General features: G+C 35.1%; 1 protein-coding gene across 2 annotated transcripts in view; it reads left to right on the top strand.

Annotated features, from left to right (window-relative positions):
- Window positions 1-17,203, top strand: part of SLC7A11 (solute carrier family 7 member 11) — a 74,626-nt gene that overhangs the window by 18,661 nt on the left and 38,762 nt on the right. For both annotated transcript variants that reach the window (XM_045069780.1, XM_004768509.3), the window contains 2 exons: window positions 1,808-1,907; window positions 9,485-9,529. In XM_045069780.1, the coding sequence (XP_044925715.1) occupies window positions 1,808-1,907; window positions 9,485-9,529 (145 nt within the window). The remainder of the gene's footprint in view (window positions 1-1,807; window positions 1,908-9,484; window positions 9,530-17,203) is intronic.

The following is a 17,203-nucleotide window of genomic DNA, read 5'->3' as shown; positions in this document are numbered from 1 at the left end:
TATTGTACAACTCAACCTTCTCCATTTTTGGTCTCAAAGCTCATACATATTGTATTAATATAAATTGCTGTCTGTACAACCCAGGCAACAACTGAGGTTTCAGTGAAGAGAGAGCATCATAATCAGATACATTATCTACCTTCCAACCCTTTTTTCCCCCCAGATAAACAATGGATTTTATTTTATATAAGTGTATCTCAAATATTACAAGGGACACAGTTAAACTAAAAAAAAAATGATTTCTACAGAAAAATAACATAGTAATAAATATTCTGAATCTTTCATATACTCACCCCTCTTTTATTTACTTGAGTGAAGACCAATTTTGAAGCAAAGTCACATTTCCCATTTGGGTGATCTCATTTGCTATTTTCTTCGAGAAAGAGACTTTTAATGCTTATCTTTGAATATTGTCTAAGTCTGAATTTTTTTAATCATCCAAAGGATATATAAGAAAAGGCCCAGTATGATTCACAAAATAGGAAAAAATGTTATGAATTAAAGCATTCAATCTACATGCTGATGTAAAATTTGCTAAGATCTATCTGTTTCAAAATTCAGCATAATTTCTTTTCAGTGTTTCTAGAAGGAAACCATGCCATTCTCTAAGAGTCAGTGGACTTCCCCTGTAAAGGGCCAGTCAGTAAATATTTTCAACTTTGCTTGCCATACAGTTTCTGTCACAACTACCCAACTCTGCCATTTCAGAGTGAAATCAGCCATAGACTGATAATATCAATCCTAAAACACAACTAAGTGGGCCTGGCTGTGTGCCAATGAAACTTATTTTTCAAAAGAAGCATTGGAAGGCAGATTTGGTCCACAGGGTTTTGTACCACTGGAGTACTTAATAGACTATAGGGGAAAACAGAAAACAGAATGAAAGTTAAATGATATGAGAAGGTGGTTCTTGGGTTTTTTGCTTCCTTCTCATTGAGAGTAGACCTGTTGATATTTCTTTCCAAGTGTAGATGCCAAAGACAGTCTGCCCCAAGATGGGCCACTTTGATATGAACATTATTTTGAGTTAAAAGCAATCAAAACCTAGCAGATTCAGGAAAAGCTCTTTACCTCCCCCTCAACTACCTGCTTATACTAGGAAGAGAGCTAATAGCAGAGATTCCTCTTTACTTAAGAGACTCATCTTACATAGTAGGGCAACTTTTGTTTTCCCAAACTCTCCTTCTACCTTCCCGCTAATGTTCTTTCTCCTCTTTATACCCTCAGAACACTACCCCTCTTCTTAGTTCATGTAACTATCATATTGCTTCCCTGTCTTTGGAATTTCCATCTCTGTGGGGGTTCCCCTTATGTACAGTATTAAATTTGATTTTCTCCAATTAATCTGTCTTATGTTAGTTTGATTCTTAGTCCGGCTAGAAGGATCATGGAGGGCAGAGAAAATTCTTTTTCCACAACACAAGCATTATATTATCTTTAGTTAAAAGAATTCTATCATACTCCTATCAACTATAGCTTACAGAGTATTCTTTAGTCTCCTTTCATGCTCAAACTCTGTAAGAGTAGAGGCATGCTCAGACAGGAACCATTTTGCTCTTTGCTATAATTTTATTAAAAGAGAAATATGAAATAGCATTAATGGTGAGCAATATGCTTTGGGGACTCCTCCTCTACAATGGACAGTTTTAATAGATGCATCTGACAATGATCAGGGAATGAGAAATATGAATCTGAAACAGTATAGTTCATTCCCAACCCTTATATTTCTTTCTCCATGTTTATGGTTAAAATATGAATAATAAACAATTCTTTGAAAAGTCCTAAAATCTTTCTGTTCTCATTGCAGGGCAAACACATCACTTTAAAGATGCCTTCTCAGGAAGAGACGCGAGTATTATGGGGTTGCCACTGGCTTTTTATTATGGGATGTATGCATACGCTGGCTGGTAAGTTGATATCTCTAGATCTGTTGGTTTGCATGTTTCATTGATTCCTTCATTTACTTTGGTTAAGTGCCAGGCAAGGTGCTCGAAGAGTGTGAATAGTCACAATCTAGCACAATCTGCCTTTCTTGAAGTGGGAAGGATGGTGCTGCTTCCTCCCCCTGGCCAGTTACTGTGCGTATGGCTTAATGTAAGCATAACTGAGTTTTTCAGTCAAGTTGACCATTAAATTTAGACTGATATAAAAAACAAACACATCTAGGTCTTAATGTTGCCAAAAAATCTGTTATGAACACTGACTCAGGAAACAAATGGGGAGCCCTGGTGCACATTGCCAGGGCCAACTGCTCCATCTTGGGGAATCCTGAGGGGACTGGGCAAATCGGAAGCTCCTAGCTGGGCTTGCCAATATCGTTGCTGAACAAACTCTGATGAACCTGTTGCTAGAGAAACCAACAACTCAAGCAATGAGGGTTTGGAAAAGAGAAAGAGAGAAATTTATTTCAGATGCTGGCACCTTGGGCTCAATCCTTAACAGCTGACCTTTCTGCCTATAAGATGGACACCTAGAGTTTTACAGGGAGAGGTTCGGGGTTAGGGGGTAAGTGTGAGAGCAGACAGGGTACACATAATCTTGGGTGGGGTGGGAATGTGTTCAGCCTATGATCATGGGTAGGGAAGGAGTCGTGTGGGTTTGTGGTCTTCTAGCATTCTGTTACTATCAGGACTTTTCTGGTCCAGTGGTTAGAATGTTTTGGTCATTGCAAAATGTCTTTGTGCCTCAAGAAAGTACAAGAAATAAGCACAATAAGTTTTGTTAGAGCATGAGTTAAATGGTTTTATTTCCGGTTTTAACTGTTAGGGTCTACAACTGAGCAAGGGAACTAACTGACATTAAGAACCAAAACAAATCACTTATAAGTCTGTATCAGTGAAAATATAATAGTGCCATGAGAAATTAAAGATTAATTTTTTGTTTGTCAAAAGGCCTTTCAGTTGAAGCTACAAGGGTATTTGTGAATAGTGATTAATTGATTTTTCTCTACTTTCCTATGAGAATGAAATAATTCAGATATAGAAATAAGTGAGATGTTCCCAGGAGGTAAAATGATATTCTAAAAGCAGGGTAGGAAGAACTAAGATAGTGAAATCAGGTATACTAGATAATGTTACATTAAAGGTTCTTACAAATTCTTTAAAATTTCCTCAACATTTGAAAAACAAAATATGCAGCAAAGATTATTAAAATCACTATACCCTGGGTTCATTTCCTTTGTGCATGTTCAACTGTGATAGTCATTCTGGTTGATGCATTAGAACTTTGTATTTATGACTTATTTTATTCAGGAATTTGAATAACAATAATCATGGAGAAGAGTGATTTTTTTTTACTAATTAAATTTTATTGACTTAAGAGTCAGTGGGAATGACTGTTACAAGAAAGCCCACAAGGTAGAAGAGTGTTGCTTAAATATCAAAATCATTGTAGTAAAATTATATTTCACTCTTTTGGAGTAATTAGCCAAATCTCTTTTTAAAAATGATTTATAGAGCTAATACTTGTAGAGCTTTAGCTGCGAAAATGTTCTATGAACATAAAAATAGTATCAAAACCACACTAACTCAAAAATTATACAAATGCATTTAATATAAAATCTATTTACTTCTGTTTCTTTAATTTTTTGATTCGTACCTTCCAGCTAGTGCATGGAATATAAATATATGTTTCAAAATAAATAGGGTATTTACCCTATTAATCTCACTGAATTGTGAAAATATAGCATTAGAGGAAAATTAAGAGGGTATAGGATTTTAAAACTTTAACCTAGCTTTTGAAACAAAGTACGTTTGAAAGGTGTTAGAAGATTGTAGCTCTAAATGATATAGTGTAAAATATTTGTATATTCAAGAAATATTCTTACAGCCATTGTGGGTAAGTATTAATCTTGAATCACACAGTACATTTGAAGTCTTTTTATTTTTGTCCAAAGCACAATGTGGTGCTGGGCAAGGAAGAACAGAGTTGTGATCACAGGGTTAGTAGCAGAATCAACTATTCTATGGCTATTCAGCCTGGATCAAAGCTCTGGTGCCCTGGGGCAGCAGCCAAGCTACTGGGAGGGTAACCCAGAGACCAGAGTGAAGTGGGGAGGTGGTAAAAGCTTTCAGCTAGAGCCAAGTGTTGGGAGCCCAGCAATATTCAATCAGGAATGTGGAATGTGGAGATAGTCACAAGGGAGATCTGATTAATTCTATTGAATGAAGTTTCTTTTGCCTGTGAGTGTCGTGCGTTTGTTCCCACGGAATCTTAAAATATTCTTCTATCCAGCTCACTCTCCTGCTCCCAGCACCAGATATTCAGGTCAGCAGCTTCACGTTGAGAAAACCTTCTCTACTTCTGTCAGCTTTGGAGGGCTGAGAGAGTTTTCCATTTTTCTCACTCTTTTCACTTTGAATTATTTTATTATCTTAATATTCCATTTTATTGATGCTGAACCTAAAGTGCTACTCGTGTTAAAATAATTTAAAAAATAATTTAGGTGATATAGGCAGACTTTATTTAACAATTCATGAAGTGGGCAGTCTCTACTTTAAAGAATCTCCAAAACCACAGAATGGGGTGGAAGACAGGAAGCTTTTATAGGCTAGGCTTTTATAGAATTCTTTCAAAGAATAAGGAAGAGAAAAATAGAAAATGAATAAGGAACAAGGAAATAAGTATAGATCCCAGAGTTGGCGTTTGGGGACTAAGTGGCCCCGTTTTGGGCCTAGAAATGTATTTCAGCACTCTCTTTACAGGGAACGCGGGTGTTATGTGAACTTTTGTTTATACTTTTACCCATGTGATCTTTCTCTCCACTCCCTATTTTAAAGAAGAGAAAACTGTTGATTTCTCATCGTTTCCTCATCCCTCTCTAAGGGAGGTTGAATTACTGTGCTGGTAATGAAGGCTGGGATTTTAAATGAAATGTTACCTGATACAAGTGCCTCCTGCAGAGACAGAAAAGTAACTGCTTTTCTCTATCCGGGTGGTTATACTACCCAGATGCTGCTTTGTGGATCTACCTAGAAATAATCTGATTGTTAATCTACGGCCATCAGTTTTAGAAAAAAGGACGCCATGTTTAGAAGAAATAGTCTGTGGGTTCAGAGTTTCCGAGGAAAAGCTAATGTCTGCTTGTAAATGGAGCAAGATGGAGACGAAAGGAGTTCATAGAGAGGGTTATTCATTCCCTTCCTAAATGTGATCCTGCCTGTCTGACCTCTCTCTGTCTTTCACAGTATAATGACAAAACTAGATGGTGGAATTATAAATGGGGCACCGTAAATGAGTCTTCACTCCCGGTGCTGCTGCCCTGACAACGTTTGATGCAAATAAAACGTGTGGGGGGCATTGCAAATAAGTCAGACAGAAGCAGCTACTGTCATCAGAACTTAACCACCTAGGGTGTAAGTAAAAGCAGGGAGACCTTTGTTTTCCAGGAGGCCTTGCTCTGTTAGCAATTCAACTTCTACATGGTGAATTCAGGAAAAAGACCCTGCCAACACTTGGGTCTGAATAGAGCAGGCTTTTGGCTATGAGGAGTGCAGAACCTTTTTAGAATGATGAAAACTCCTTCACAGAAACATGATTAGGGGGAAAGAAATCATTAACCCAGCCAGGTCACAGAGTTGGGTCAGAGCAACTTTAATATTATTGCCAATGTCTGCATTCAGAGAGATAGGTCTGCTAGTCTTTCTCGTGGCCCAAGGGAACTCAACCAATTTCAGTCCCATATCCTGATCCAAAGCTAAATATTGCTTCGTGGGGTTTTTTAAAACTGTGTAATAGAAAGTTTTTCAGTGTCTTTTTTCCTCCCTTTTAAATCCTATCCTCGGTAGATTTAGTCTTTCTAAAGCACCTGCTGGGATTATTTTGTACCATTGTGTCAAATCTAATCTAAAGAATAAGCTTCTTTTTAAAAATAATTCACATAGTTGGGTACTGGAATGCATTGCCAGCTTTGTGGTACTTTTATACACCATTATGGAAAAGCTGAAACAATAGATCTTGTGAACGTTCTCTAGAGGCCTTGAGGAGATGTAAAGCAAGGAGAATGCTATGGACTCATTGCTGGAGACTAGGAAAGCATAAAGGTGTATTTCCCACAGGATGTGAATGTTTGGACCAAAATAAGAAGCTTTCTCCTTCACACCCCCACCCTGCCCCAAGCCCTTTCCTTTTCTCTATTCTCTGGAGCTATGGCAAGTATTTGAAATTGTGTTCCTTTTTTCACAAATATTTCCTTTCTTGCTATAAACATTGTTGGAAAACACCAGTTTTTAAAACAACTATAAAAAAAAAAAAAAAAAAAAAAAAAAAAGAAGGAACTGGATTATTTTTGACATGAGAAGCCTGGAAACATTTCTGTGTGTGCACGTGTTTATTTTATGTTTTTTTTTTTCTTTCTTTTTTTGCCTACATGTCCTTCCTGTACTTCCCATTGCTTAAGCCTTATAACAAACACATGAAATCCCTCAGAGTGCATATCCCAGACATAAGTATTGATTGTTGCTTGCCTTCCTGGTATAACTATAGCCTCTATCTTTAGAAAACTTACTTTCTAGTCATTAAAAAATACCCTTGATTGCTAACTTGTTAGATCACCTTACTCTTCCTGTTCTGTCAGCTATTCAAATATTTCTACTTAAGACATAGTGCTTAAAATATTAGATGCCTTAACCTTGTTAAAAGATAAACTGAAGCCTATTAAAATGTTTAAGAGTTTATTTGAGCAAAAGTTGATTTGAATCAGGCAGCATTTCATCTCGCAGATAGAAAGGAGCTCTGAGGAACTGTACAAAATGAAAGTTTTATAGGCAGGAGGGAGCAGGAACAAAGAAGTTTGTGTAGGCAAGAAAGCAGGTTGGTTTTTGCAAGGTTATTTTCATGTAAGCAATGGTGGGGATCTGTCAGGCAGATTACCTAACTAGTACCAATCAAGTGATTCTGATTGGTTTAAAATTCCTTTACTGGGAGAGCAGAAACTGGAATTGTCTTGGTTTGGTGCTGCAGGGCTATGCATAAGCACTCCATTTTGGACTTATTGTCTAGTTTTTGACAACCATGAACGTCAACTTCCTAGTTGTGAATTTAGGTGGGTTTTAATAAAAAATGAGATAATGAGATAAAAATTTAGAATTTAGATGGGTTTTTATAAAAAATGAGATAAAACTGATTTTCTATTTCTTATTTTAAATTACAAGATACTTTAAATATATTTAAGTCTGTTGGGCTAATATTCTAGCCATTTGGTTTTAGGTAGAAGAAAATTCATACTTACAGACCCAAGCTTCTGTGTACATATATAATGGCTGTTTTACCTTCTGCAGAATGGTAAGAGAACAGAAGAATGTTTTGAAAATATGACTCTTTTATTTTGTGGAAATGGCCTAAACCTATCAAATGAAGAGGTAGAAATGTGTTTGTCCTTATATGTTTAGCTTTCCCAGTATGAGCCCTTGGTTTTCCCATCTTCATAATTCAGTCATCTATGAATGCTTATTTGAGGATGGAATCTGCCTCAACTGTACATCTTGGAACCTTGAAAAAGAACTACATGTTGGCTAACTGAAAATAATAATAATAACAATAAAGAACTCTAAAGGCTTCAGAGACTCTCCAGCCATCCCTTTTGATTGGAAAAATAAGGGTGAAAGGTGGTAGACATTTTCTGGGTGGAACAAGTAGAGTCACAAAGTGAAAGAAAGGAATCTGAATTTGTCTAGGGTCATAACTTTAGGGTAATAGTTGTAATCTTATGAAACTTGAAAGTGAAATATTGTATGTCTAGAATACCTTTTGCCATATAAGGGGCCCATAAAAGTCTTCAGAACTTGGCAGAAGTGTCCAAAACTTTTTGTTCTTTACTTATCCACTAATAATGTAGCGACTAACAATGTGTCAAAAAACAACTTCATAATCTTGTGACTTGAGGTTATTTGGATGAGCATATACCAGAAAACAGTGCATGGAAAGGAAAAAGTGCGCCTTGAGAATCTAATATCTTTGATACCATTGTTGGTTCCTACTTGCCTTTTGTGCTTATATATCGCCAACTCCCTAAAACTGAGAAATGCTATTGTGTTGTAATACTTCTCTTGCCCTACAAGCTTCGACTGACTTGCCAACACCACTAAAACCTGGATTCCTGGAAGCCAAAGGCCATTTGGTACTTAAATTCTGTTCTTACTGCTTCTGCCACACTTCGCACTGCAAAATATTGTACATTGTTGCTCCTACCCCTGTGCTCATGCAGTGTACTGAGTCTCGACAGTCCTTACACCACTTCACCAGGGATAGATGTTAGGCATCTTTGGAGACTCCACTAGGGTGATGCTTTCTCTAGAAAACCTTCCCAACTTGCCAGTCTGGGTTAGGCCTTGTCCCTGGCTCCCATTGTGCCCTGTGCTGGTCCAGCAGTGACACCTGCGCTGTGTCCCACTATTCTATAGGCTATTCTATAAACTGTGAGCTCCTTGAGGAGAAATACTGTGGATACCCAGCTTTGTCTTCCACTGAAACATAATAATCTCCTATATTGCTGGGAGTGCAAAAATGGGGAAAAAATAGCTTGGTAGTAAACATACATCTACCCCATAACCCAGTGATTGTATTCTGAGTATATGTTGAAAAGAAATGATTGCATGGTCCCCCCAAAACATGTACAGGCATATTTATGGTATCTATTTATAATAGCTCTAAGTTGGAAGTAATCCAAAACCATCAACAGTAGAATGGATGGTGTAATAAAATGTGCAATGTCAATAAAAATAATGAATTATGGCTATATAAAACAGCGTGGATAAGACTCCCAAAGAAAAGTCCAGAAAAAAAGCCAGACACACACAAGTAATTATTGTGTAGTAGTAATACAAGCAAATGTTTAGTCTACTTTTTTTTTTTAAGATTGTATTTATTTATTCAACAGAGAGAGAGAGCACAATTAGGCAGAGAGGCAGGCAGAGGGAGGGGGAGAAGCAGACTAAGCAGGGAGCCTGATGGGGGACTCGATCTCAGGACCCTGGGATCATGACTTGAGCTGAAGGCAGACACTTAACTGACTGAGCCACCCAGGTGCCCCAATATTAGTCTGTTGTGATGAAAGAAGTAAAACTAATTAAAGGTGATAAAAGTCAAAATAATGGTTGCCTTGACAACAGAATGGTATTGGCTAGAAAGGGCCATAAGGGAAACTTCCAGGGTTCTAGGAATGTTTCATCTCTTGATCTTTTTGTTGGTTCTATAAGTGTATAAATATGTGAAGATTCATCAAATTGTAGATTAAGATTTGTGCACTTTACTGTTCATCTAATACCTCTATAAAAATGTTAAAAAATAAAAAACAACTCCATACATATGGTTTAATAGAAAAATGATTTGTGAGAGCTTTGATTGTTGGATATTTTTATCTTATAATAAGTATTGGTTTTTAAATGTTTAATAATTCTGAATTGGAAGGTTCATATTTAAAATTTGACACTTTGGGTTATAATTGTAAAATATATTGATGATTTATAATTCATTTATATATTTTTAGGTTTTATCTCAATTTTGTTACTGAAGAAGTGGAAAATCCTGAAAAGTAAGTGACCATATTTACTCTGAAATATTTATAAGGAATAAAATATAAGTTTAGACAGTTGAAAAAACAGAGCTAAAGAATGTCCTCAGTGTGGGCTATTTAACTTTATCCTTTTCCTCCTCATCATCATCATTTTCTTAGGTAGATAAATTTTATTTGACTTCATTATAAATGAGATATAAAAAACTTTATTGTATATTCCACATTAAAAACTAAATTATCTGATAACCTGAAAGTATAAAATAATAAAGTTATATTTTAGGTAATCCATCTCATAAAAACTTGCATACAACTTAACATGGACTTTCAGTTGCCCACAAATGTTCTATGAAACGTGAAGTCTAAAAATTATTTTTAATAATTCATGTGAATTTTTTCATAACTGTTCAATTAAAGAGAATAGTGCAATTAATGAATAGCTGGTTATTTGAAAGCTGCAAAGTAAGTGCAGAATACTGTAAGAACTTGTAAATTTTTGTAGCTGGATGATTGTTTTTACTTTTTGTTTGTAGGTAATCCTTTTGATGATGAGGTAATTTAATGATGATTTATATATTGCTCCTAAATTGAATTATTTTTTAACTCAGAACTTAGATAAGTGAATTTTGTGATTTGTATAAAAACATTTGACTCTATACAGGAAAGCAACATAATCTATGGGCAGAAGAGGGAAATTTTAAGAAGTGCCGCATAAGATATGGACTGAATTATAAAGTAATTTAACTCATCTGGCATTCATTAAACATCTACCATGTTTCAACCATTGTGCTAGGATCTTCTTAACTGATGAATAAGACTTGTGTTTATGATTTCATGGTCTAGTCAGTTAGTCGAATGTGAAAACAAATGAAAGTAACATCATATGATGCCATAATAGATTTTTAACTTCGTCTGACAGAGTAAAGGGGCAAATACTTAACTCTGTCTATGGAGATGTGCTTATTATGTAGAGTGTCAAATGATGAACAGGTGTTTTTTGGTTAGAATAGAGTGAGGAAGGGTGAGGGTGAGAGAGAAAGAAAAAGAGAGAAAGACATTCAAGAAATAAAACATGTACAAAGGTGAATCCGTGTGAAATTGCTTAAGTATCAGAGAATAAATTCAAGTGTTCACAGTTCACATTAAGGTAGACAAATTTTGGCACTAAGTATATCAGGAGGGAGATGGTAAGCGGTTAGATCAGGCCACATACCTGGGTTGTCAGAATTTTGAACTTGCAAACCAGCAATTGAGGTTAAAATGATGTTTCATACTATCTGATTCAACTGTTATGCAAATCAATATGTAATTTAAACATGTGAAAAAGTTATTTTATTGAGAAACATGAGAAATTTATGACAGTACTTTCATATTTATAACTGGGATTGTAGTAGAGAACACACATTTACCAGGAACTAGTTTCTTTTAGCATTACTTTGAAATAATAAGCCAGTTGATGACTCTAAATCTATTAATTATGGAGATAAGTAGGTTGTCCCATTTTTACTGTTTTTGAGAATAGTGTGTAAGTGGTAACACAGAGAACATACTACTCATACTAGATTTTATATATGTATATGTAAAATATGCATTGAGTTTTCATTTTATAAAAGAGATTACTATGGTTTATGTCTTTTAAGTCTAAAGATTCTTTAAAGAGCCCAGTTACTAAAATCTAGTATCAGAGAATATTTCTTGGGGGAAAAAATGGCAAGTTGTAGATTTGGGGATGGAACCTATAGTGTGATATTTGCTATATGGTACATCAGTGGCATAGATATAGTTCAGATTTTCTTGTAATGATATTTAACAGTTTTTTTTTTTTTAAGGATTTTATTTATTTATTTGACAAACAGAGATCACAAGCAGGCAGAGAGGCAGGCAGAGAGAGAAGGGGAAGCAGGCTCCCCGCTGAGCAGAGAGCCCCATGTGGGGCTCCATCCCAGGACCCTGGGATCATGACCTGAGTGGAAGGCAGAGGTTTTAACCCACTGAGCCACCCAGGCACCCCGATATTTAACAGTTTAAGTCCAGTTTTACTTGCTGTACATATAATAGTATTGTATATATTAAGCATATTTTAAAATTATTTATGCCATGATTACCTTGATCTGAATTTCTGATGCATTCTACTGGAAATGTATGCCATTCAAGAATTTCTCTCTCTCTCTCTTTTTCTTAATTTAAGGGTCTTAGTTTCACATATTGATGAGGTCTCTGATTCAATATGTACAACTACTAGAGAAGAGTTTCTTATTGATTCAGTGTTTTGTCATTGTTGTTGCAAAGAAGTTTCCTCATCTCAAAAAAGTGAGAATAATTACAGCACTTACCTCATTGGGTTATGGTAATGAGTTAATGTGTACAAAGTACCTAGATTAGTGACAGTACTTTTTAACCTCTACATAATTGGTGGTTGTTACTGTAATTATATTATGATTTTATGAACAACATGAAGTATTACTCATATAAGAGTATTTCCTTGGGGGGCACCTGGGTGGCTCAGTGGGTTAAAGCCTCTGCCTTCGGCTCAGGTCATGATCTCAGGGTCCTGGGATTGAGCCCTGCATTGGGCTCTCTGCTCAGCAGGGATCCTGCTTCCCCTTCTCTCTGTCTGCCTCTCTGCCTGCTTATGATCTCTGTCTGTAAAATGAATAAATAAAATCTTTTTAAAAAAGAGTATTTCCTTGGTTACAATATCCTAAGCAATTCTCCTTTTCCAGTATTTTTGAAGGAAATATGAAAAATTATTTCATACCATATTGAAGCCTATCCCATACACTTTCAGGACTGAAATTGAATATGCATTTTATGATCTCTCCTCTTGTGTACAGATTTTGTTTAATTTTTTTATATTTAGTGAAAAATGCATTTTTAAAGGAATAAATAAGATATGAGTGTCATAATAATTTAAAAGTCACTATCAAAGCTGATTTAGACTGATTATCAGTGGTTATGCCAGATGAAATATTTTCATTTTCTGAAAATCATGATTCTGTAAATGTCATGAAATATTTCTGGAACACTTTTAGTTTGATTATTTTAAGGTCTTAAACTAAGGAACTTCTCAGGATAGATTAAGTAAGAATCTATGGAATTTTAGGTCAAGATAATTAGTAATTGCTAAGACTTATGCAGAAAAAAGAAACCTCTGGTACTTTTTGTTCTGCTATCCTAGGTTCTTGAGTATTCAGTTTTTGCCCAAAAGATTCTGTGTAAAACTTAGCTAATATGTTTATTTTCTCAAAATAAGAACGTGAGAAATACACAAAATCCCCTTAATGGGAAGCAAAGATTAAATTTGTACTGTGTACTTATCAACCAAAGAAATTCAGGGTTTTAAGCAATTTATTCAGTGTCTTAATTTTAAAAGTAACATTTCTCTATAACGTTGACAATCAGGCCAGGTCTTTAAAAACTAAATCTTATTTTTTAGACACAATGAAAAATTTGGGAAATATTTATGGTTGAACATAGAGAACAGATGGTAAAATTACGTGAACCTTGTCCAGATGTGTAATTTGTATTATTTTGTACGTAGATACAGCTCCAAAATATCTTTAGTTACAAGGGAGAATAATTATAATTCCATCTCCTTTGTGATATGCCAAGATAAATGTGTTTTCCAATCAGTCACAAATGCATGTGTCCAGGTGTGCTGCAACGTGTAACTTTCTGGCAGCTGGTGAAATGTATCATCCCTGAACATACAACACTTTTTACTCTCCTCCTCCAACTAGGCAATACAATATTGCTAAAATTGTGACCTAATAGGAAAAGTGATCATTAATTTATATCACTGAATATAACAATGTGATTTTAAATATAAAGAATGTAGAGTAAGTTTCCATGATCCCAATTGACTACCCTTTACATATAATTTAATTTCAGTGGAAATCTTTCAGATTACCTAACGCCACTCCATGGAGTAATTCCAGAACCGCTATTACAAGCATGACTTATAGAACAGTTCCCTAAGTGTTAGAACAAGTGAGAGATAAACTGGGAGATTAATAGAATCAAAATAACTAGCTCATGACTTCTTTCTTGTATTATGTCTCACTTTCTCTTTAAAGCTTGTAAAGCACTAATCTTAAAAATAGGGGCAAAATTCCTACTAAATGTTTACATTTATAAGGCTATAAATATTCCCAGTGTCTTTTTATAATGTTTTCTTCTCTAAGAGTAGTTTTGGGTCAATGGAAGTAGCAATTCTTTAAGAGGCATTTAACATATTTATGTAAAATGACAGTAATTATCATGGAAATTTTTGTAACAATTTGTAATTATCTATAACATGGTGGCTGACTCCATAAGAGTAAAAATAGTATTTTGAGGAGCAAGTATGTTCAAAGCTTGGACCAGGAAGGTGATAGGATCCCAAAGAATATCTGAATTTTGAAATTTCCCCCATCAAATGAAATGCCCAGTAGTAGTAAGGATAGCTAGTGTGTACCTCTGTTTTTAAAGAGTAAAGTGTTTTTCTTTGTAAATATAATGAGGTTTGCCTTATGATATTACTTGCATGGCGACTGTGCAATCTATCATTGTTCCCAAAGTTACACAGTGCAAAGAACATATCATTGAGATGTATAATGTTTGTAATCCTGCTCTTTGATTGATCAATCATGTCTTGTGTTGATGAAAGCCAAGAAATGAATTGCTTTACTTTGACCTTGGGGGTCTGAGATTAGTCGGTTTGTCTATTAGACTTGTGCCATTGTTCTTCTCACTTCATTTATTCCCTCTGTCTTCAAGAGTTGGAAACAGTCGGCTTGGTGGAAGTCAGTAAAGCTTGATATCATCAGTCATTTTTAAAGAACAGGCTATCAACATGGTCTGAATAATCAGCTTTAATAGAAGGTTTAAATAATCAGAGTGTCATGTTTAATTAATACTTTGCCTGCTTCCAATTTATATTAATTGATGCCTGAAAGTCATCACACCTTGTACCAATGATAACTTAGAAGAAGAGAAACTTGGCTTGGGGAAGATGTCCAAAGACCTATATTTAGGGCAGTGTGATTAATCAGACTGGATCATAAAGGGTCCATAATCATGTTATTTGCATTCAATTCAGATATAGCCATTTTAAGTTCTTAGTATATGTGTTTCTATCCTTATTGATTTGTATTAAGTCAGTGTAAAGGCATTTCTTAATAACAGTATACTGTTTTATAAGGCCTATTGTTTATAGGACATGTAAAACTGTTAAACTGATTAAAGACACAGCAAAATAAACCAATCTAAAAATCTTACCCAAATGCACTATAGCTAGGTTGCAGGACAGAACATTAAAGGCTGATTTGAGGTCTTTTTTTTTTTTTTTTCATTTTGTCATTTTAGGGATTCAGTTTTCTATGAGAGACAAATCTTCATCTTTATATACATTGTAGCTTTCTACCTTAACAGTTGCTAGAAAATAGCATATAATGTTTTGACTATATATGTGTGGATTACAGAAGTATTATGTGTTGTGATTTTTTAAAATTACAAAACAATGTAATCTGCATTCTTAGAATATTTCTAAAGTTTATTTTACAAATACTCAAGTGATATATGTTCTTAAGGAATGTAAACTAATTTTCACAGAAAATTTGCTCACTGCAAATAAATGCATATAGAAAAATCTGAATTATTAAACAGAATTAATTTGTAAAAGTATTTGCTGAATGTATTTCTTAAAAGTGATGTCTCCTAATTGAGTTAATTTATAAACATTTTTAAGTATGAGCAGGGGGAAGTGGGAGAAGCACGGTTCCCGCTGAGCAGAAAGCCCGATGTGGGACTTGATCCTAGGGTTCTGAGATCATGACCCAATCTGAAAGCAGATACCCAACCAAATGAGCGACCCAGGTACTCCTAAATTGAATTTATACTCAAGTTACAAAGATTTCTTTGGCAAAATGAGGTATCTCTTTATTAATAACAATAAGGAACTTTTAGAATTATCTTAATATGTGACAATGGTTCTCTTCAATTATTGAAATAATTGATGTCTAAATTAAAATAATTATATTTTGCGCATTTCTTCTGGAAATATGTTTTAAAATTTGGCATATCCATTTTTAAGTATGTTTCAAAATACATATATAATGACAGTGGTTGAGCCACTGATGTCACAGAGAGGAGATGGTTCTATGTTCAGAGAACAAGGTCACTAAGTTACTCTTCCTGCCTTTGCTTAGTCTAAAAATTTGTCAGTGATGGAACATGTGGTTGATGAAACCTAGGATCAAAATTCTTGCATTTCTTAGCTTCACATATGCATAAAAAATACATTTGGCTAAAAAATAGTTTGTTCATATAAAGCTGAAGTGTCAAATAAGTGGTGCAGAAATTATAGGATTATATTATAATATTTTATCAAGCAGTAATTAAGGAAAACAGATATTAGTCCTTCAAGTGCTTTGTGGAAGCTTTTAGTTGTTTAGGTTTTGTTTTTTGTTGTTGTTTTCTTTTGGTTTTTAAGGATAATCCCATTATGTGGCAAAAATTTGAAGGTCAGTGCTTTTGACGGTTTTACATCCTTTCATATTACTTGTTTCTTTTTTTTTTTAAGATTTTATTTATTTATTTGACAGAGAGGGATCACAAGTAGGCAGAGAGGCAGGCAGAGAGAGAGAGAGGAGGAAGCAGGCTCCCTGCTGAGCAGAGAGCCCGATGCGGGACTCGATCCCGGGACCCCGAGATCATGACCTGAGCCGAAGGCAGCGGCTTAACCCACTGAGCCACCCAGGTGCCCTCATATTACTTGTTTCTAAATTTTAATTTTAATTTTAATTTTATTGAAGTTTATATTTTGAGTTTAGAATCATGAGCTAATGTTTTAGGTGAAGTAATCGTGGCTGATCTAAATTTACCCTATGTTTCTGTTTCCCTTAGTTATTCATAAAATAAGAGACCAGAAATGGTATAATGAGTAGAATAATGAAGTTTCAGAATGAGGAGGGCTCCTGGACACTATGTAATCTAGCTTTCCACTGGAGGCATGAATCTCCTCTATAATATCTTTATACAGCTGTAACTTATATAAAGTAAAATGAGAAAGTGGCTATCCTTCCGTACACTGGGCTACCAATATTTTTTGCTTTGACATGTTGATTAGCAACCTGTTCATTTCTGTGACCATTTTAAGCTTTGATAAGTTGTAGGCTGGGTGGCACAGAGAGGGTAGGGCAGATGTTTTGACTGTAATAGGTACAACGCGAAGGAAAAATTAAATGACACACATCAGAGGTTACAGAGTTAGAATCCTTTTATCTGAAAGGAAATACGTTTTACAATCAGAAGTAAATGTCAGTCATTAGATTGTCTCCTGCTTTTGAGTTCACAGTTTAGTGATTCCCTTATCCATATTCTCATTTATGCAAATAAACTACTTTTCTCTGTGCCTGGATTTGAATGTTAATGATCGTACCCAAAAAGTAGTGCACAAATGTGTTTTACATGCTGGGTTATACTTGGTGAACAATTTCTTTAGACCACTAATAGCTAGTGTGTGGGCTGCTGCTGGCATTCATTCAGATTCAGTGTTGTGTCAGATTCTCTCAAAAGTAGAATAATAGCCCATGTTGTTCTTTATGCACAGAGCCAAGATGTATCCAGGCCATTATATTTACACTGGTCATGCACTGGCATAATTTTGATAATTTTGTTCTAGTCATAATCAAACATTGACTCAGCTTATCGATC

The sequence above is a fragment of the Mustela putorius genome, unplaced genomic scaffold (genome assembly GCF_011764305.1).
Source record: "Mustela putorius furo isolate JIRA1106 unplaced genomic scaffold, ASM1176430v1.1 tig00000083_pilon_pilon_pilon, whole genome shotgun sequence".
Lineage (NCBI taxonomy): Eukaryota > Metazoa > Chordata > Mammalia > Carnivora > Mustelidae > Mustela > Mustela putorius.
Note: the sequence above shows the minus strand (reverse complement) of the source record. Positions and strands in the feature narration are given on the sequence as shown.